Source organism: Kogia breviceps, chromosome 19, assembly GCF_026419965.1.
Source record: "Kogia breviceps isolate mKogBre1 chromosome 19, mKogBre1 haplotype 1, whole genome shotgun sequence".
NCBI classification, from domain to species: domain Eukaryota; kingdom Metazoa; phylum Chordata; class Mammalia; order Artiodactyla; family Physeteridae; genus Kogia; species Kogia breviceps.
Window position 1 is genome coordinate 15464348 of NC_081328.1, and position 21637 is coordinate 15485984.

General features: G+C 38.8%; 1 protein-coding gene across 2 annotated transcripts in view; it reads right to left on the minus strand.

The window, feature by feature from the left end:
- NLK (nemo like kinase) overlaps positions 1-21637 on the minus strand; it is a 137661-nt gene that overhangs the window by 23094 nt on the left and 92930 nt on the right. For both annotated transcript variants that reach the window (XM_059047362.2, XM_059047363.2), the window contains exons 4-5: positions 2397-2503; positions 807-892 (exon numbers count right to left, since the gene is read on the minus strand). In XM_059047362.2, coding sequence (XP_058903345.1) covers positions 807-892; positions 2397-2503 — 193 coding nt within the window. The remainder of the gene's footprint in view (positions 1-806; positions 893-2396; positions 2504-21637) is intronic.

The following is a 21637-nucleotide window of genomic DNA, read 5'->3' on the forward strand; positions in this document are numbered from 1 at the left end:
TACACAGAGATGACTCAACTCTAGGAAGGCCCTTATCTCTAATTTCTATGATAGGGAAAAATATGGTGGGCCCCTCACTATTTAGGAGTTCTGCTAATACACATCTCTATTAGGGGTAGGGTATATGTACACATGTGGATTTTGCTATTTGTGAGTCACTCTAACAAAAGACAATGGGTGGGGATGGTACTGGGGTTAAGAATAAAAAACTGAAATTGACATCTTGAGATTTGCAGGCTGCTAACCATAATAAATCCTGTAATTCATACCCCTTCAGAGGGATAACTGAGAATTGGTTACTCTATACCGTGGAAATACATTTGACCCTTTCCTGGCTTAGTATTTTCACTTTTAAATGTTTCTATTTCCCTACTTTGCTGCCTCAGTCAAACAGCATATAAAAATGTTAGCTGTGCAAAAACATAGACAGTCTTCTTAAAAGCCACACTTGATTCTTACATAAGTAGAAGCTTACTGGTCTTCCAATCTTTCTTCTGCTATATACTTCCTTTATAATGGAACAATCTGAAAAGAAATCACCTTCTCTATTCTTATTTCTAGTCACACTGAAATTCCAATTCCAATGTTTCCAAAACATGTGCAAAATATCACGAAGAAACCATGAGCCAAGACTACAAATTAGTTACTATGTCCATGACTAGTGATATTGCTAGAGAACACTGGGTTCTTTAATTTTTGGTAAAGTGATGAAAATAAATTTAACCATTTCTTTCACAAAAACATGTTTTAAACATGCCTTGACGTTCCAATTTTTTCTTACATGTTTAAATAAACTGAAAAGCTACCTTCAGAACACAGTTGCTGTTCACAAGGAGATTCCCTGGCTTAATGTCTCGATGTAAAATGCCAGCTGAATGGAGATATTTCAAACCTGAAACAACAAACAGATTTAACTGCAGACACTTAATTCCTTTTACTCAACCAATGATTTGGGGAAAACCAAAGAAACAAGAGTACAGGATTTTAAGTTGTTCTCTAAATAACTGCATAATGAACATTATTAAAAGCTTGACTTAGTCCTATGTCAAAAAACTACATTTTGCTACAGTAAAATAAAATGTCATCAAAGGTTTGCGCAGTCTAGAGATAATGTCTATAATTCGAAAGATTATTGAGGTTTAAGTATATAGACAAGCGTTCCAAGCACTGGAGTTAAGGCTGACCAGACCAATAACCTTGAATTGTTCACAAGTGTGGCTACTGGAGCTCTGCTACTGATACTCTCAACCTGTGATTGTGAGCTGCTCCCACAATATAGCTCCCATCAACCAGCAGGGAGCCTTTCCCAGGACAGATCTTCAATGATGAGACAAAATTCAGAAACTTGCCCAGGTTTGCTGGTAGTATTCTCCACCACTAAGAATCAAGAGGGTAATTAATTACTTTAAAAATATTTTTGACATCTCGAAAGTGTAGGCTTTAGCACTGCTAAAGATCACAACTTCCAGGCTGAGTCTTCTGAATAAAATATAGCAAATCCCATTTTTTTTTTTTTTACAAGTGTGAAAAAAAGATCCAATATCCAGTATCTCCCCTCTAGCCCGACCCCACCCCAATCCCCAAGTATCAACAAATCTATGGAAGGTGAACTTTCTAGCTTTAACCCTGTGTATGTGCTTTAATTCTTTTGGCAGATGCTTGTCAATTTTTATAAATAATGTCTTAATTCTTTGAATCCCATGGGAGAAAAAAAAGTACTTTACTAGGTAAGAAAACTGTTTCAGCTTTAAACAACTCTCCATTTGTAATGGCAAAATTCTGAAGGACACACCTGATAGCCAGAGGAAGCTCCAACAATGTCAGCCCAAATCGCTTTTCTGTCAAGTCAGTGCTCTTTAATGAGCCAGCCTAGAGAATTAGTTAGCTGGCTGTTTCTGTCAGTCTCCTCCATGCTTGAAGAGTCATTCTGCTTTTCTAGAGTTGAACTCAGGCATGCCTGCCAACACTCAGGCCAGGCCCACCTACTGCTGACTTGAAGAATGTATGTTATCCATAGGGAACACAGTTCCTTTTCAATTTAGTCATCTGATGCCAGCCACACACTCCTACTAAAGGCTGTTTAATGGAAACTTTGTGACAAAGCATTCCTGTCTGACAAACCATCTTGCTTATTTACCTCCCTATATCAACCCCCTCAACTACCTAATGAATTAGATAGGGCCTTCTCTTCCATCACTGAAAATAAGAAGGACTTGGCTACCCTTAAAAGCCCCTTATTTAACATCAAGTATAGAAATTATTAAATATACCTTGGTCAAAAGAAAGAAGTTGTTAGGGAAGAATTAAGCCTTGGAAGGTCAGATTAGTTCAAATGAGAAGCAAAACATTTAATTTATACAGTGACACTACCGTTTTCTTCATAAAGAAAATCTTACCTCGCAAAATCTGATAAAGAAAAACTTTGACATGATCTGAGCTGAGTGGTTGAGGAGAGACGATAATTTTATGTAGGTCACTCTGCATCAATTCTGTGACAACATATCTTGACGTTTCAAGTTAAGGAGAGTTCCGAGAATTTGGCCCCCAATCCCTGCAAAGTAGGTACCAGGTCTAAATAACTTCTGTTCTTAAGGCTGGAAAAAGCTTAGGGCAAGAAAGCTTCTAGACAGCATGAAAGAGGTGACAATTCCAGCCCTCACAAGATAAAACACTGCCCAAACTAAAGAATTTTAAAAAGTTAGCAGAAGTAAACAACCAAGTGACTTCACTATAATTAGCATTATAAAAGAGAAAAACAAGGGTAAATATTTTCAACGACAGCTGGGCCAGGCAGAGTGTGAAGACCAGTCTGAGGGTCTATTCAGACATGTTACTGGAGTGTCCTTTGAACCCCAAGAGAGGGTTGTTGGTCTCACCCTAGGCCACCATGGCACCAATGGAAAAGATGACAACCTATCTATCAACTGTGGCTTAAGTTACTCTACAAAGCATGGTACTCCTAAAAATACGCAAAATGGTTAGTTCAAATCCAAATCTCTCTACAATCTTCACAACTGAATTCTTTCATTATTTAACTTTTTATACATTTATACTTCTCTTACTAAATTTTAAGCTTCCCATGCTTTGCACTCTGTTATACCCTCAGGGTTTTGATCAATCAACACAAGGCAGATGATCAAAGGCTGGGGTGCAGGGAGCAATGGAGATGGGAATTCAGGACTCTTGTGAAGGCATCACCTTTTGCTTTATCTAGAAAAGGAAAGATTCATGTCTTACTCTGCCTGCAGTTAAGGACTCCTTAAAAGTCTGGGTGAGTTTTATGATTTAAATAATATAAGCTTACTTAAGACAAAGGGAGAGGGCCTTTGACTTTAGGAGGCTCCTACCAGGATTCAAATTGTTTTGACACCTTGTAAAAGTCAGTTTCACATTCTGAGTAAAACAGTAAGGCTTCCCTGGCCCTGTGCACCTGAAAGCAGGGAAAGGCAAGACAAAAAAGTGTCAGTTATTTTGCTTTCTTACATCGTTCCTCAGATCCTAAAATTCTTCTTCCAGAAAGATATTATGGAGGCTGTAGTCTTAGGGTGCTTACCATTAGCTATAAATGAACTAAGAGGTCCTGGGGCTCTTGTTTTAGCATTTACATGCTTGTTTTAAGGGTAAATGCTGGGCTTATAAAAATAAAGACGAGAAGGAAACTGCCTTCAAAATTTAAATTTTCAAAAAGTGATGTTAGGTTTTGTATCTTACCTTATGAGCTTTAAAAAGTCTCTTGTAGTAAGTGATTATTATTTGGGGAGAAGGATTTAAAAACACTTCTAATTTAATGTTTTAGCAAAAACAGGTAGGAAAAGGGACAACTTGGGAGTAAGGGAGAATAATTGATAATACTCGACGCACCATAGTTGGAAACGCCCTACTCCTTGAGACATTTTCTTCAACTGGCTAGCAGGACACCCAACTGTTGACTTTCCTTCTCCCTCTCTGGTTCTTTCTTCTCAGTCCTCCTTTGTTGGGGCTCTTTCCCAAGCACTTAATGTTGAAATGCCCCAGGGCTTGGTCCTCTTCTCTCTCTTTTTTTGGTCATGCCGCATGGCTTTTGGGATCTTAGTTCCCCAACCAGGGACTGAACCTGGGCCCTTGGCAGTGAAGGCACAGAGTTCTAACTACCGGACCACCAGGGAAGTCCCTGGTCCTCTTCTCTTTCGATACTCACTCTCTAGGGTAATGGGATCCAGTCCCATGACTTTAAATAACATCCATGCTGTTGACTCCCAACTTTGTATCTCTAGTTAATCTTCTTTCCTTAAGTCCAGACTTGTCTATCAAACTGTCTACTCATCATCTCCACGGGATGTCTAATTGACAGCTCAAACTAACATGTCCAACATGTGTTCTCTATCTTTCCCCCACCACACACTTTCTGGGTGCAGGCTTTCCCACAGCAAACCCATTTTTCCAGCAAGTTGGTCACACCACAAACCACAGACCTTGGAGTCAACCTTGATCCCTCTCTCACTCTGCCTCTAATCCTGCTGGTTCTTTCAAAACTTAGCCACAGATTTAGACCACTTCTTACCATGTCCACTATTACCAGCCTGGCCCAAGACCCCTAGATTTCTAAAACACAGTAGCCAGAATACATTTTTCACTGTTATATTTTGTCTGTATATTGAGTCACTTTATTATATAGAAAATGCAATTTTAAGATTTTTATACTCTTAGGTTTAATTTTTATGTTAGGTTTTATTAACCAGGCTCTTTCCAAAGAAATTAGTGAGGAAATGAGATTTGGCATGTAGAATCTCCTTACAGGAGTTTTTGGTGACATGTTAGAATCTTTCTATAAGATGATACACATCAGTTAAATTACAATATTATTATCAAGGTTAGATTTAGTTATCTTCTTTTTTTTTTTTTTTTTTTTTTTTTTGCGGTACGAGGGCCTCTCACCATTGTGGCCTCTCCCGTTGCGGAGCACAGCCTCCGGACGCGCAGGCTCAGCGGCCATGGCTCACGGGCCCAGCCGCTCCGCGGCACGTGGGATCTTCCCGGACCGGGGCACGAACCCGTGTCCCCTGCATCGGCAGGCAAACTCTCAACCACTGCGCCACCAGGGAAGCCCTAGTTATCTTCTTAATAGTTAAAAAATTGTTTTTCTTATAAAAATTTCCAAACACACAGAAAACTTGAAAGAATTAAACAGTGATCACCATATATATGCCTACCACCTAGATTTACACTTAACGTTTTGTCATATTTGCTTTAGTGCACATTTATCCATGGCCCTTTCCATTCATCAATTCATCTTATTTTTTAGATGCACTTCACATAATCATGCTTTAGAACGAAAGCCAGATTATGTCACTTTCCTGCAAAACCTTCCCATTTCACATAGAGGAAAAGTCAAAGTCCTTAAAATGTCCTTGCAGGGCCATAAATGATCTGGCTTTCTTCCTTCTCTAACCTCCTGTCACTTTCCTCTTTGCTGTTCTCTGAAAATGCTAGACACACACTAACCTTAGCCCTTTCCTTTTTCTCTGCCTGGACTGTGCTTCCCCAGACATCTACTTGGCTAACTCTTTCACCTCCTTTGTATCTTTGCTTCAATTTTATCTTTTGATTGAGACCAACTTTGACTACTCTAATAATGTGTCCTGCATACCTCGTCCAATTGCTATCCCCTCGCACAGCCCTACTTTTTCTTTTTTCCTTTAGTATTTATCCTACATAATTTACTTATTACATCTATTGTTTGTCTCTCCAATCCTTCTCCATGAGGGCAAGGGTTTTTTCTCTGTATTGTTCACAAGTCTATCCAAAAGTCTCAGAAGAAAAAATGCCTACATATAGTTAAGTCCCCTGTAAATATCTGTTGAATGAATGAATATATATTGAGCATCTACTAGGTATTAGCCACTCCATTAAGTATTTTAAATATATCATCTCATCTAATTTCCATGGCAATCCTACAAGACAGGTAGTGGTATCCCCAATTACAGATGAGAAAATTGAGGCTAACAGAAGGCAAGTAGCCGGCCTAAGGTTACATAATAGTGAAATTGACTATGTTTAAATTGTTTCAATGGCCCTACACAATTTAGGATTTTACCTTCTTTTCTTTTGAGTTATATTTTTAAAAACTCTAATAACATATACTAAATGTTCAGTGTTCTTTATAGAAGAATTTCAGCTAATAAATACAGAAGTAATGATAGATTAGGGGGGAAAAAAAAATCACTGTTTTGCAACCTCTATGACACCATGGATCTAAGGTACCAATTATCAATGGTTGGTAAAACCACTTGAAAGGAATGAGACCGACAGCAACTCAATCCATCACTCAATCTTAGCAGCACTTATTATGGGACAAGACATTATGTCCCTGTGATATACACACCACTGCCTAGAAAATATTCATGTCTTAAAAAATAATATAATCAATCTCCTAGTCCTAATTATCAGTTTACTAGAAATATGGGAATTAAAAAGACATCAAGAGGAAGCAATAAGCTAAACACACAATGTGGATCACTCTCCAGGAAAATTATCTCCAAAAAATCAATGAGAAAGAAAGAAAGAAAGAAAGGAAGAAAGGGAGGGAGAAAGAAAGAGAGAGAGAAAAGAAGGCGGGAAGGCAGGAAGAAAGAAAGGGAGAAAGAAAGAGAAAGAAAGAAACAAAGAAAGGGGGGGTTGTGAGGAGAAGGGAAGGGAGGAATGTTTGGGATAAAAAGTCTCAAGAAATATAATAACTAAATGCAATGTATGTACTTTGTTTAGATCCTGATTCAAACAAACCTGATTAAAAAGAGATATTTGAGGCAATCAGGGGATAGTAAGGAATTAGCTAATTTTATTAGGTTATGATGTTTGTTTTTAAGGCCCTTACCAGTTAGAAATGCACATTTAAGTATTTTTAGGTAAAATAATGTGATAGTTGGGATCTATTTTAAAATAATACAGCTCTCCTTTCCCCCTCCTCTCAATAAAAAGGAAATGAGACTGGAAAAATGATTAGTAATTGCTTAAGCTGGGTATTGTGTATATGATAGATATTATACTATTGTCTCTCCTGTGTATTTAAAAAATTTTTCCAAAATAGTTAAAAAAACATTCATCACAGAATTAGGGAAATACAAAGAGGCCAAAGAGTATAAAAACTACATAGAATCCTACCTCTTTGAATTAACCTATAATATCTTCATGTAAATGTTGTGTATGCATACCTATATGTATATTTAAAACTGGGAATATAGCATACACATGGCTTTGCTGCCTGTTTTCTTGCAGAATTTTTATTACTGTAGAGGATTCTAATGTATGGATATATTTATAATTCATTTAACCAATCTGTCATTGTTGAAAATCCAAGTTACTTCTAATTTTTTAAACTATTTTAAATAATCATGAGATAAATATCCTACATATATAGCTTTATGTGAATCTGATTATTTCCTAGTGATATATTCCTTGTAGTGGAATTATCATGACAAAGTAGATCATATTTTATATATATATATACACACATATATATTTTTTAATTTCAAGTATCTTGTGAATATCTTTCCATGGTATACAATTCTTTTATATCATTTAAAGTGCTTAAATAGGGACTTCCCTGGTGGTGCAGTGGTTAAGAATCTGCCTGCCAATGCAGGGCACACGGGTTCGAGCCCTGGTCCGGGAAGATCCCAGATGCCATGGAGCAACTAAGCCTGTGCACCACAACTACTGAGCCTGTGCTCTAGAGCCCGTGAGCCACAACTACTGAAGCCCGCGTGCCTAGAGCCCATGTTCCGCAATGAGAAGCCACCGCAATGAGAAGCCTGCGCACCGCAACGAAGAGTAGCCCCTGCTCGCTGCAACTAGAGAAAGCCTGTACGCAGCAATGAAGACCCAACGCAGCACTCCCCCCCCAAAAAAAGTGCTAAAATAGTATTCCAATTCATGTAATATGTCATGACTTAAGCAATCTCCTATTAATTGGCCTTTAGGTTATTACTGTTTTGACTCTAATGTAGCTTTGTGTGTGTGTGTGGGGGGGGGCGGGGTTGGCGGCATAGAGCTTAAATTTTGTTTCACAAAGGATCCTCAATTACGTATAGAACCTCTCTCGGGTTAATCCATTTCTCTAGAGAAGAGCCCTCCAGACTTCTGTCTTGGAGCGCACAGGTCAGGTTGCCAGTGTTCTGTATAAGTGGGGGATGGGGCCAAAGATACCACAGCTCCGCTCATGCTGTCTCCAGGGAATAAAGCATTATATGGTCTCCTGCGGAATCGGAGAAGATCTGAACATCTTACTACTTCTTACACAGGCTTGCAACCAATTCTCTGTTTAGGCCTACCTGCATCCCTACTTTCTGAGATACTTGATGCCTCCAAACCCTGAGCTGCTCTAATGTTCTGAGCAAGAACTAACTTGTTTCTGGGTTCTCATTACTGCCAGCAGAGGTTTCTGCCTCTTCTGGTTTGAGTTCCTAACCCTTTACTGACATTTTAGGGGGGCTGCAGGAAGAACTGGCAGTAAAGATTTGTGTTCTATCAACTGTGTTTTCAGATTGAAAACTATTTACATGTTTATTGGCCATATATATGTGTGAGTATGAGAGAGGAAAAAAGAGAGGAAGAGTGAGAGAGAGACTTGTTTCTTTTCTTTACTCAATTTTCTACTGGGGTGATAATTTATTTGTAAAAGTGCCTTACATATTAAGGATATTAACCCTCTTGTATATACTAAAAACTTTTCCCACTAGGAAATCTTAATCATAGGATAGAGACAGGAAAAAACTTCTATTTGCACCATTAAGCCTTAATCAGAAGTCCTAATATTCCTGAGTTGGTTCCAGAAATTTTAAGGGATGAAAACAAAGGAACATTACACGGAAAAAAAACAAGACAGAACAAAACCAGAAAAACTTCACAACTGCTCTCCCTGTATTAAGTACTATCAACTTGCAGATTTACTCAGGGAAAAAAAAAATTCCTAAAGAGAGTACTCATCTGCATGGGATGTCAGCCATGTCTTGAGTTTATTGACAATTTTTTCTTCCTGCTAGGATTGAAAAGTTCTTGCATGGAAGTGAAGAGTAGGTTATATTCTATTCTGCCTCACATATCTATAAAATGGGCAGCCAAGTTGCGATTCCAGAACCTTTACTGTTATTGGTGACAGTTGGTATGCATGCAAACAGCAGAGAGAAAACATCTTAATTTTCAAGTTATCAGGTTGAATTCTCAGTGCTGGCACTTGAAAAATCTTACTTTGACTTATAAAAGGAACGAATTGATACAAAAGCCAAAAACAGAGAATAAGTATGAAATAATGTCATATACTTTCTTCTAACAGTGGCTACATTTTCAAAGAAAAGGGAAAAGCAAAACACTGGCTGGCTGGAATGGGTACTGTTCTAATCAGATATTTTATAAATAATTACTAATTTCAGAAAAAATTCTTACGTTTCACTTAGCATTACGAAACATGTATTTCCAGATCAGGGTGTTGTCCACATCCTAGACCTGTTGGATTTGAACTGACAATGTTGGACCATTTTGACCAACAAAAATAGTAATTTCGGGCTTCCCTGGTGGCGTGGCGGTTGAGAGTCCGCCTGCCGATGCAGGGGACATGGGTTCGTGCCCTGGTCCGGGAAGATCCCACATGCCGCGGAGCGGCTGGGCCCGTGAGCCCTGGCCGCTGAGTCTGCGCGTCTGGAGCCTGTGCTCCGCAAGAGGAGAGGCCTGCGTACCGCAAAAAAAAAAAAAAAAAAAAAAAAAGTAATTTCACATTGTTCAACCTAACACAGAGCAAAGTATTACCAGATATCAAAAAAATCCTGAAAAATAAGGCTTTCAAGATGAATATAAAACATGATTTCAAGTGGTAAGTCAATTCTTCTATACTAAGAGCCCATACATATGTGCACAGTTTGTTATAAAATATAAACCAGCAGGTAGGTATTCCCTCTGCTAAATTTACGCAAATAACTAGATTACTATTGTTACTGTCCTCAGGATCTGTGAATTTAAAAAACCTTTCATTCAATCTCCTGTTATAATATTTAAGAAAGAAGAGTTTAGAAGAGTGTTACTTTCATATCTCTGCTTCTTGAGAAGATGACATGCTGGGTTAAAAAAAAATGAGGGTAGGTTAATAAACTCATAATTTAACCAGAAAGTCCAGGGCAAAACCACATACAGCCCTGTCTACCTTGACCATTTTGTTTACCTTTGTGCAGAGATGCTTTCCCCTCCTCTAACATCTTTTAAACATAAAAGTCTGAGAAATTTTAAATGTATGATTTTTATAAAGTGATTAAAACAGCCACTCTGCAGAGAGTAAGTTCTGTCAAGCTTTAGTTTAGCAAAGTAAATTCTTCAGGGTTGAAATGAATATTTTTCACCTCACGAATAAAGCATTGTTTCCTTCACAGAAAACAAGCCAACGACCAGGCCAACCTTAAAAAAATTTATTTCTCTGGAAAATACAATTCCTGAATTTGGAGACTTAACAATATAGCTGCAGAAATTTAGAAGCAACACACACCACTTTATGATAAGGTTTCTGCTTTGCTCTAGCAGAAATCCTCTGAAGTCTCAATCCCTAGCATAATGTCTCCCAGATGTCTCAACTAGTTGCCATGCCAACTAAAGCAGCTTAAATTAAATGAGGGCCTGAAAAGGCACCTGCATCACTCCAGGTCTGTTGCGCATTAAATAAAGCTCTCTTGACAGGGACTCAGAGGTGCCATTAACTTGAACAGCAGCTATCTGATTATTGTTTCTGAGTAATTTAATGAGGGTCTCCAAACAAACCGAAAAACAGGGTGCTCTTTCCCTCTCCCGGTCCTTCTAAATGGGACAGCCTCTCCGACAACCGGTGCACCCACTGGGTCAATGACTTTGCTATGGCCTTTTAAGTTAGCATTGGGTAAAGGTAAAACACAGGACCAAAGTTAGGACTTTCAGGAGAATACCAGCAGATTAACCATTTTCCCTTATTAAAACTCATCATTAAAAATATGGTTGTAAAAAACACACTGTGCATGGTATGCCAACCTCAGAGCGATCTGAACAGCGCTGCTATAAAATAAATTGCTGCTGATTGCAGCAATTAGTTAAGTAGCTCCATGAAATATGGATTTCAAAATGTACTGATTTGCTTCAGAAAAACGAATGATGCAAATTAACAATTACAAATGCAAGGGTGGGGGCCGGGGGGTATGGCAGCTCTTGATGCCTCAGGTGCCCAAGAGACACAAACATTTCTGTTGTTTTAAAGAGTTAATTGTGTATGGTTTTTTTGTTTTGGTAGTACTGACATTTCAGAAGCTTCTTTATATACAACAGGGTAGAAAATAGTCCCTTTGCTCCTTTCTCAATTATTAGTCAATGGGGAATATCACCTAAGAGAAACACAAACTTCAGCTAGAGAGGTTACGTGATTTACCCAAGGTCACATTCAGTCCCGACTCCTAGTCTAGTGCTCTCTCTACCCAACCAAGCTGCTTCCCATAGCAGCTTGCCTACTATTCCCATTTCTTAACCAAATGTCACCACAACATGCAGATTACTTTGAAATAAAGAATAGCTGAATTACATTTAATTATGAGCTATGAGAAGAAGAAAAGGAGAAAGGAAACTAACTTTCTGTTGAAGCTACTTATGTGCCACTTTATATGTCATCTTACTTAATCCTCACTACAATACCTAATTCGTAACTATTTCTATTAAGATATGAGCACATCGAGGCTGGGACAGGTTAAGCTGCTGACACAGAGCTCGGATTCAAACCCAGATTGTCATGATTTCTAAGACTGACCCTTTCCACGAAATTCTGCCTCACTCTGTTTACTATCAAGAGAGAAAATGAAATCCGTAAGACTGACATTATTTGCATGTTACAAAAACCAGGTTCCAAGCAAAAGTCAGAAAATCAGTACTGCATTTCATGATGTGATTTTCAGAATCCCTCCCTTGCCATGTGTCTTCAAGTGGGAAGTCACTCTCTTCGTTCTTCAACAAATATTCTCAACAGCAGCATGTGCCAGACACCGTTCTAGACACTGGAAATTTGATGGTCTAGAAGAATGTCACTGCTGTCACTGAGTTCATAGCCCACCAAGGGAGATGGACAATTAAACAAGCAATTTACAACAGATTCACTCAAAGATCACAACAGTGTTACGGCTGTCAATCTCATAAAGCCCCTTAGGCACTGCTTTGGGATTGAATACGCCAGATTTGCCATCACACAGCCAACAGGAGTAAGAGAAACAAAGTAGCACAACCAAGAAATATTCTTCTAAAAAGATAAATCTCTAAATTATTAGAATTGCTAAATTCCAATAACTACAGAGATTTAGACCTTTAGTTAAACATGTGAGAAACCATCAAGATTTCTTCAGCTCCTGCTGAACTTCTAATTAGATACACATTCTAACTGGCAATTTGCCTACATCTATAAAAACACATACATCCTTTCCTTAGGTTTCCTAAAATGGTTCACCTTAAGACTTTTTAAGAAACACATGAGAAATAACAAAAATAAAAGCAACTAACACTTATTGAGCTTTCTCTATGTGCCAGGCACTTTCTAAGCACTTTATACGAATTATGTCTATGAGTTCTCACAGCACAAGTGGTAGGTTATTCTAGAGACTACTTGTCCTCTTTTTGAGTTTTAGTCTTTCCTTTTGGAAGGAACTGAATCCGAAGATGTCTGAAGTAACTGCCCAAATCCCCACAAGTACTCTTATTAATTTCTTCTAGGATCTGTAGTCTTAGTTCTGTTACTAGTAGGCCACAACCTCAAATAAGAAGCAACCCCACCGTTTGCTGAAGGATGATCTCAGTTTGGTGAAAAATATTTTTGAAACTACTATGTGCCACTTTTAACATAGGTCACCTCATTTAATCCTCTTAACAACCTGGAACTACTCCCATGCAACAGATCTAGGCTGGGGGTGAAGGAATGTCAGGTGGACAGGCTAAATAATGATACTCCTTTGGCCAGCAACTGTAAAATAATACAAAGGTTAAAAAAAAAAAATCATAGAGGCAAGTTTTTCTACCTTATACTTTCTTTGCCTCTGTCTCTTTCTACCTCCTGAGTTACTTCCTTCAAGTCTTATTCCTTTCACCCTTTTTTCTTTCTTTATTATTTTAAATTTATTTTTGGCCACTCCGTGTGGCATGTGTGATCTTAATTCCCCGACCAGGGATCAAACCCATGGCCCCTGCATTGGAAGGGTGGAGTCTTAACCACTGGATTGCCAGGGAAGTCCCCTTCCACCCTTCGTAGTCAAATTACAAAGCTAAAATTGACAATTCAATAAACATTTTCCTGTACCTATGAATCATGTATGCTTACTTGCATAGCTTCATATTCCTTATTTTTTTTTTAACAGATAAGGAGAATTTTAAAAATTCACGTGCACGCAAGTCTGTGTACATATAAAGAAGTCCCAGCTAACTTTTTGTGTGTGGTGGGGTAGAGGGTTGGGCTAGTAGTCCTTGAGAAGAAAATGAGAAAAAAAGAAAAAAAAAGGAACTAGAAAAATCTCTGAACTAGAGATTGCTGGAAATATAGGACAGGCTTTGGTGGGAGATCTAAATTGAAAATGTTTATATATTATATTACATTAGATATGGTAAGAAATAAACAAGTCTCTACTAAATGAAATCTGCCACAGATGGGGTATTAATTTTGCTTTTGGTTACAATCTTCTTTTTCTTGCACAAAGCTTTTATTTTTTTATTAAATGTTTTTCCCATTCTTCCCTTCTTTTATTAAAAAAAAATCTGGATTTTGAAATTATGGAAGCATGTCACCATTAATGAGTTATAAATTCAACCTTACTGATATGATGTTCTTTAGAGTAATGCACATCAGTGTCAAGAGCTGAGTTGTTAGTGCATAGAGCCCAAATATAATATGCAGGACACCCTGCTAGACTCCCACAAAGGTTGCTGAGGAATAAAATGTGTTCATGGAGAACAGAGGTTGAAGCAGGAAAAAGCAAAAATGAGGAAGGAATGTATTAGAGATACCAGAAAGGCAGAGAAAAGGGAGGAGTGTTTAGGATTAAAAACAGTTTTGTACAATTTTCTTTGATGCAAGAAAGGATTATGGGCAAGATGACTAGGGAACTAATGTAGATGGATAGAGCCTGGCAGTCAACTACCCCTCAGTGGTAAGCCTCCCCTGACCTCTTGCTCCAATTAAAACAAATCTGTACCACAATCAACATTTGTTTAACCCACCTTTATGATGCTGCATCTATTTTAGGAAGTAATAATTTAAGAATGCATGATAATCAGCCTCATGCCAGAAAGCCTGACTACTCCAACTGTCAAGTAATTCTGCAGAAAAAGCTACATAATCACCACAGAAACAAATGCTGACATCAAATTCTGACCTTCAATTATGAGTAAGATGATTGAGTCCGTTTCTGTTTTTAGGAGTCATGATTACTCAGGCAGGCTCAGAGGCTGCAGGACTGGTGCCAACAGCATCTTTGTTTAACCACCATCATTAGCATCGATAAATACTGACTAGGTACCAAGTGGGTGTAGAGAGCATGCTAACTCAATGACAAAACAGAGAAAAAAGACGGATGAATGCAAGGCAACATTCAAGAGATCAGAAGAAGCCTGAGATTGATGTGTAAAAATCAGGTAGAGAAAACAGGAAGGAAGCAAAAAGATTTTAATGTACACAGCCACAGAAGCTTGATCAAAAAAGAAAAATAGCCGATATTTATTGAGAGTTTTCTATGTGTCAGACTTCCAGCTTAAACTTAATTTGCCTCATCTACCCCTAATTACTCTAAGTAAGTCCTATTAAGATTCCCATTACACAAATAAGTGAAGAGGTTTAGAGAGGTGAAGGAACAAGCCAGAGGTCATAGCTGGTACACAGAGGAGTTGCTGCTAAATCCCAGCTTTTGTTCTTGACCTGTGCTCTGTCTTTCAAAAGATGAAACCTCACAAAAAAAAAAAAAAAAAAAGATGAAACCTCAAGAAAGGTGAACAAAATAATTCTACTTAAGAAGAGAGCATATTTTTAAAATGAGGAGCTAAATGGGTTTAGGCAGTGTGGTTGGTGTAGGCTTTGGAATCAAAGACCAGGTTTGAATCTCGACTGGGTCACTTACTAGCTTGGTAACATTAGGCAAGTTAAATAACTTCTCCGAGTTTGTTTTTACTTTTATAAAAGAGGCACAATGAAAATAAAAAGAAAGAAAGAGGCACAACGATACCTACTACACAGGGTTACTGCCGGGTTTAGATGTATGTGAATCACACATAAATGCCTGGCACACAGGGAAGAGAGATTACGTGGAGGCTGCTGCTACCATCATCACCATTGTTATGGGAAGAACACATGTCACTATGTTCTTATCTCCTCCTAACCTCCCTCCCCCCCACCCTAAGAAAAAGTCAAAGGAAACAAGTAAAAAAAAAAAAAACCACACACACACACACACAAAACAGGCAACCAATTTAAAAAGCTCTTTTAAGGTACTGATCTTAAAAAGAAAGATCAGAATCTCAAAAGGATATCACTGCTGAAAAGGAAAATTATATTCACTTCTTATTAATGGGGTCTCATGTATTAGTCTTCTTGGCACCAAAAACACTATGTCCATTCGTGATAGTCACATTCCTTCATAAGAGGACAAAACCCTTTTCTTAGACCAAGGAAAGTTTTCTACAGGGCATACTGCGTATTACTTTTGAGAAAGAGCTAGGGTTGGTTTTGGACAGACTGGAAACTCAAGGGAGCAATTAAAAGTGTTAATCTCTGTAAGGCCTCCACACAGGGGACTCCTGATTTTGGTAAAGGGCTTCTAGTAACCTGAAGAGTTTCTCAGTCTGAGCTCAGGGTGGTAAAAATTAGCTATCATCCTGGTTTCCCCTAACTGATTAGTATTCCACATATCCAAAACAACACACACATGAAACAAAACTCTGCTTGGCTCATGCATATCATATTTCCTTTGGAAAAATGCCACTTCAACCTAATCCTATTATCTACCATCTGGGTTCTCTTGCCACCTCTAAGTGATGTAGCAGTAAGAGGAAAACTGTCAATAAAACACATAATTATTAAACCTATCGCCAACAATTCAGTGCTCTTAGTTTTTAATAATGACATTCACATATTATACAGAGAGAAAACCAATATAATAAGTAGTACATAAATAAATTGTACTCTGGCTAAAATACAGATTTGTGCTAGAGCACTGTAGGTCTATTAAGTTCCTTGAAGTACTGCTCTCAAATAAATTGAGTTGGTAGCTGGAGACTCAGCTGGTCTATGAAGTGGCTAAAAGCCTCATTGCTTCCCCATATCCTCCAATTTAGGCAGGTCTGATATATTTAGTGGCTTCTGAAACCTCTCTGGGCATGTAACACATGCCTCCCTGGTGTCTACCAACCTTAAAAAATAGAAGTAAAGTCAGAACAGTGGGATAGGACAAAAAGATCAAATAAATAGTCCTACAAGCGTCCCTAAACTCTCATACCTGAATTAAGTGTGTCAATAGGCTAATAATCAGAAGGTTAACCAGTTCAAGAGAACGATAATGGGGTTATTTAGGTATGGCTTTGTTATTCATTATTACCCTCTATTAGTTGCGAAGGCTGACAGCATTTCATTCCCACCAGCTGGGAAGTTTTAGAGGTATATTTATTCTGTAATAGAGGTAAAAAGACTAGATTCTAGCTTTAGACTTTCTTTGGCTTCACCTGAAACACACGTGTTTCAAAGAGCTGGTGTGAATAAGCTGCTCTGACTATAGCGACTCTCTTCAAAGCAGAGGGAAAAAAATTCCAACTGTGAGCTGGAACTTTAAACAGTTCTTTTAAAACAACCTCAGGATTTGCTAGTACACTAAGGCCAAGGTAATCTTTGTGTAGTCAGGAAGGGACTACTACTAGGAGATGTGAGTGCTACTTTAGGGCATAACAAGGGGAGTGGTTCTGGGACTGTAGGTTGAAGGAGGAGATTAGGTCTTATCTTTCTAATTAATAAGAAAGGTTTGGTTAAGGTAATGGAAAAAGAAGAAGTAGTAAGAAAGATATAATGTGGATGCAGTCTGGATGGAACGCTTGGAGCTGCTAGCGAGTTGTATACAGAATATATTTTCTGGTAAGAGGGGACCACATAAGGGAATATGAGGTACCAAGGTTGACAACCCATTCCTCATTAACAGTTCACATCTTATTAAGACAAAAAATCTTTCTATAATTAGGCTAGGTCTGTTACTGACAGACCATATGAAAGTCCATTTGTTTGTGACGAGTACTTGTTAATGACATCTGTTGGTAGTTGGCTAGACACACTTTGTTTGCATCACAAAGTTCATAGGAGTTCCTATTGTCTTCTAGCTTCACTAAGTTCTACTTCCTCTGTAAGGACTTCCCTTACTACTTTTATAGCACTTACTAAGTGCCAGGTACTGTTCTAAGTCTATTTAACTATCCCACTTTATTCCTCAAAATAACTTTAATGAGGTAGGTACTGTTATAATTTTCATTTTATTAACCAGGAAATTGAGGCACAGAGAAGTTAAGTAACTTGCCCACGAAAACACAGGTTGGACTTCCCTGGTGGTGCAGTGGTTGAGAGTCCGCCTGCCAATGCAGGGGACACGGGTTCGAGCCCTGGTCCGGGAAGATCCCACATGCCGCAGAGCAACTAAGCCCGGGCACCACAACTACTAAGCCTGTACTCTGGAGCCTGTGAGCCACAACTACTGAGCCCACATGTCTCAACTGCTGAAGCCTGCAAGCCTAGAGCCCATGCTCCGCAACAAGAGAAGCCACCGCAATGAGAAGCCTGTGCACCACAACAAAGAGTAGCCCCCACTCGCCACAACTAAAGAAAGCCTGTGTGCAGCAACAAAGGCCCAACGCAGCCAAAAACCAAAAACCCCCAGAAAACACAGGTAGTAAGAGGCAAAGCTGTAATTCAAATCTAGGCGGTCTGGTTCCTGACTCCATGCTCTTTGCCACTACGATAGATTTTCTATTACCTCAAGCTAGCAGAATGCTGACTAGGTCGGCCCTGAACTGATGATAAAGATTTGGAAATAAACAGAGGGTAAGGAGCTTGTTCCCATTTCATGATGTGATAGTAAGTCACCAAACTCAAGACTGCTCTTGTCAGGCAGCAGAACTAACGGATGATGAGAGTATGGCAAGCAGGAGTGGAGATGGCACTGATTTTAGAGTGCTGTTATTTAGGCTCCAACATCAAGAACATGCATTGGAGGAGCCACCAAGGCTTTGTAAGGAGAACAAAGGGAGATACTTGGTGGTCAATTTCCTAATATAACAATCCTCTAAGAATATGTAATGAAGGCCAATTTTCCATATTCCTATGTTCAGGCCTGCCAGTCAGTCTATAACTTATATTGTTTCTACCTCTCAGACAAAAGAGAATAAAGCTGATTCATTACCCAGCTTCTACAGTCAGTAAAAACCAGGGGAATTTATAAACTATTATGAATAAGTGACTGCTATTGATAAGGGTTATGCAAATATTTCATAAGCACTGCTATATAAGTACTTTAATAATAGAGAGCTAACCATTCTGGACAGCTCAAGTTGTACATATATGTGAAAATCTGTGATGTGGTCTTATGTAAAAAAAACTACCTATCAGCTTCAAAAACTCTGGCCATCTAGAGTTCCGAACTACAGAGGCTGACCTGTCTGCTTAACTGAAGTCTGAGAACACATTTAATGATCTATGTGCAGTCAGCAACTGAGGTTGTGTGAGAAACTATTAATGATGCGTTAAAAGCCTCCAGATAGCAAAAGAAGGGTATTTAACTGGTTTAGCTGGGTTGGGAGAAGAAAATGGAGAACGTGCTGTATCAAATTATTTCCTACAGAATGAATATAGACAGAAAGCTTTGAAAACACAATTTTAATCCCTGACTTCAGATATTAAAAACTGGATGATTCTTTCTTCCATTTCATTCTGGACAGAGACCAACAGTAAGCCAAATTATAAAAAAGAAATATTGCAATATTAAATATTTATCAAGTAGGAGCCATCCATGTTGGTCAACAGTTTTACAACTATTTGTTTTAAAGTCTTCATCTTTATGCAATATGAGTTAAAACGAATATGAAAATCAGGTGATTTTTCCCAAAGGACATGGTGAATTTTGGGTTTAATAAACTATAGTATGTAGATAACCCAAGTCTGATTCCTGAAGCCACAGATTCTCTTATATGAAAAGTCCAAGAATGACAGTTAAAATATTCTTAAACTCACATTAAGCACTAATTCTGAAATCCTGCCATTCCTGTTGGAAGGAAAAATCTCACAACCATAAAGATGGGAGACTTAACAGTATCCTTTTCCTCACATTTTTTTCTTCCAAAATCAGGTCCACAGAGGAGGGAAATTTCAACCTCGATCTCAGATATATAACTACCTCTGAGATAAAAACGAGGGCATTAAATAGCATGGATAATGAAAATCTGGTTTATGGGTATTGTTGATTTCAAACAATGCTTTCCACGTGAAAGAAAAACAGCAATGCATCACAGAGAAAATTGCTTTCTCTGGTAACAAATGGTCAGAGCTAAATCTCTTCATCTTCTTTGCAACAAAAATCATGGGCGTCTTTAAAACCAGAAAAAAATTGGTGTGTGCTTCAATTAGAATCACTGACCTTTTCTGAAGCATGCCGGTGCTTCTCTATAGAAATCAATGGAATAAAAGGTCACAGTGTTAAAATGTTTGAATATAACAATCTCTTTACCAGGCTAAGGCAAATTCCTCTTCTTTTTAAGGTAATTAATTTGTTGTACAGAATATCAAAAATCAAAAAATAAAAACTACCTTTAATTTGCGATTAAAATTGAGTAAAAAAAGAAAAAGAAGTCTATTCTACCACCGGAAAAAAAGAAAAAAACCCCTGGAAAGTTGTCATTCTACATCCCCTGTCATGGCCCAGAAAATTCTGTTGGTTGAGTCCTTGTCACTAAGGCTATAACCACAAATGCAATGAAATAGAAAAAGCATCCTAGAAAATATTATGTTATTTCAAACCTAAGCTCTTTTCCTCCCAAAGTACCCTAGAGAAGGCAAAGGCAAGCTTCTGTGTCTGTCAAGTGTAGGTGGTAGAGCCTGGGATTACTAATCTTCCATCATCACAGCCCTCCAAAGCAAATTAATTCACGTATACACAAACCCAGACATTAAGAGTCAAGGAACAGGATTTCCCTGGTGGCCACAGTGGTTACGACTCTGCCTGCTAATGCAGGGGACATGGGTTCGAGCCCTGGCCTGGGAAGATCCCACATGCCGTGGAGCAACGAAGCCCATGTACCACAACTACTGAGCCCACGTGCTACAGCTACCGAAGCCCGCACTCCTAGAGCCTGTGCTCTGCAACAAAGACAAGCCACTGCAATGAGCAGACCTTGCATGGAAACGAAGAGTAGCCCCTGCTTGCTGCAACTAGAGAAAGCCCGCAAGCAGCAACGAAGACCCAACACAGCCAAAAATTGGAAAAAAAAAAAAAAGGGCTGATAAGTAGAGAAGGAGTAAGCTGCCTTCTCTCCCACCCTTTCCAGGCTATAGTTGGTCCCACTGCTATGCTCAAAAACCTCTTAAAAAATATACAACAGAAGCTAATTCCACATTCCCTCATCCTTGTCTTTTCTAGCAGCATATACAACAATCCTGATTTTAGCTACATGACACAAAACGCTAGTTTACATTTGCGTATTCAAATTCTCCCAGGTGGTCACTGGTAACTTCAACATTCATAAAGAGAATCATTCCAGTGCTTTAGTCTAGTGGATCTCAACCCCGAGGCCACATTAAGTTCACCAGAGGGAAGTTTAAAAAAAAAACTGACTGGGCTTCCCTGGTGGTGCAGTGGTTGAGAGTCCGCCTGACGATGCAGGGGACACGGGTTCGTGCCCTGGTCCAGGAAAATCCCACATGCCCCGGAGCGGCTGGGCCCGTGAGCCATGGCCGCTGAGCCTGCGCGTCCGGAGCCTGTGCTCCGCAACGGGAGAGACCGCAGCAGTGAGAGGCCTGCGTACCGCAAAAAAAAAAAAAAAAAAAAAAAAAAAAAAAAAAAAAAAGCAAAAAACCCCCAAACTGACTGATGCCTAGGATCCAACTCAAACCAATTAAATCGAATCTCTTGTGCTCAACATTGCTAATTATTAGAGAAATGCAAATCAAAACTACCATGAGGCACCACCTCACACTGGTCAGAATGACCATAATTAAAAAGTCTACAAATAGGAAATGCTGGAGAGGGTGTGGAGAAAAGGAAACCCCCCTATTCTATTGGTGGGAATGTAAGCTGGGGCACCTACTATGGAGAACAGTATGGAGGTTCCTTAAAAAACTAAAAATACAGTTGCCATATGGTCCAGCAATCCCACTCTCCCACTCCTGGACACATATCCCGACAAAACTATAATTCAAAAAGATATATGCACCCCTCCCCCATGTTCACAGCAGCACTATTTACAACAGCCGAGACATGGAAACAATCTAAATGGCCATCAACAGATGATTGGATAAAGGAGATGTGGTACACACACACACACACACACACACACACACACACACACACACACACACACACACACACACAATGGACTATTACTCAGCCATAAAAAAGAA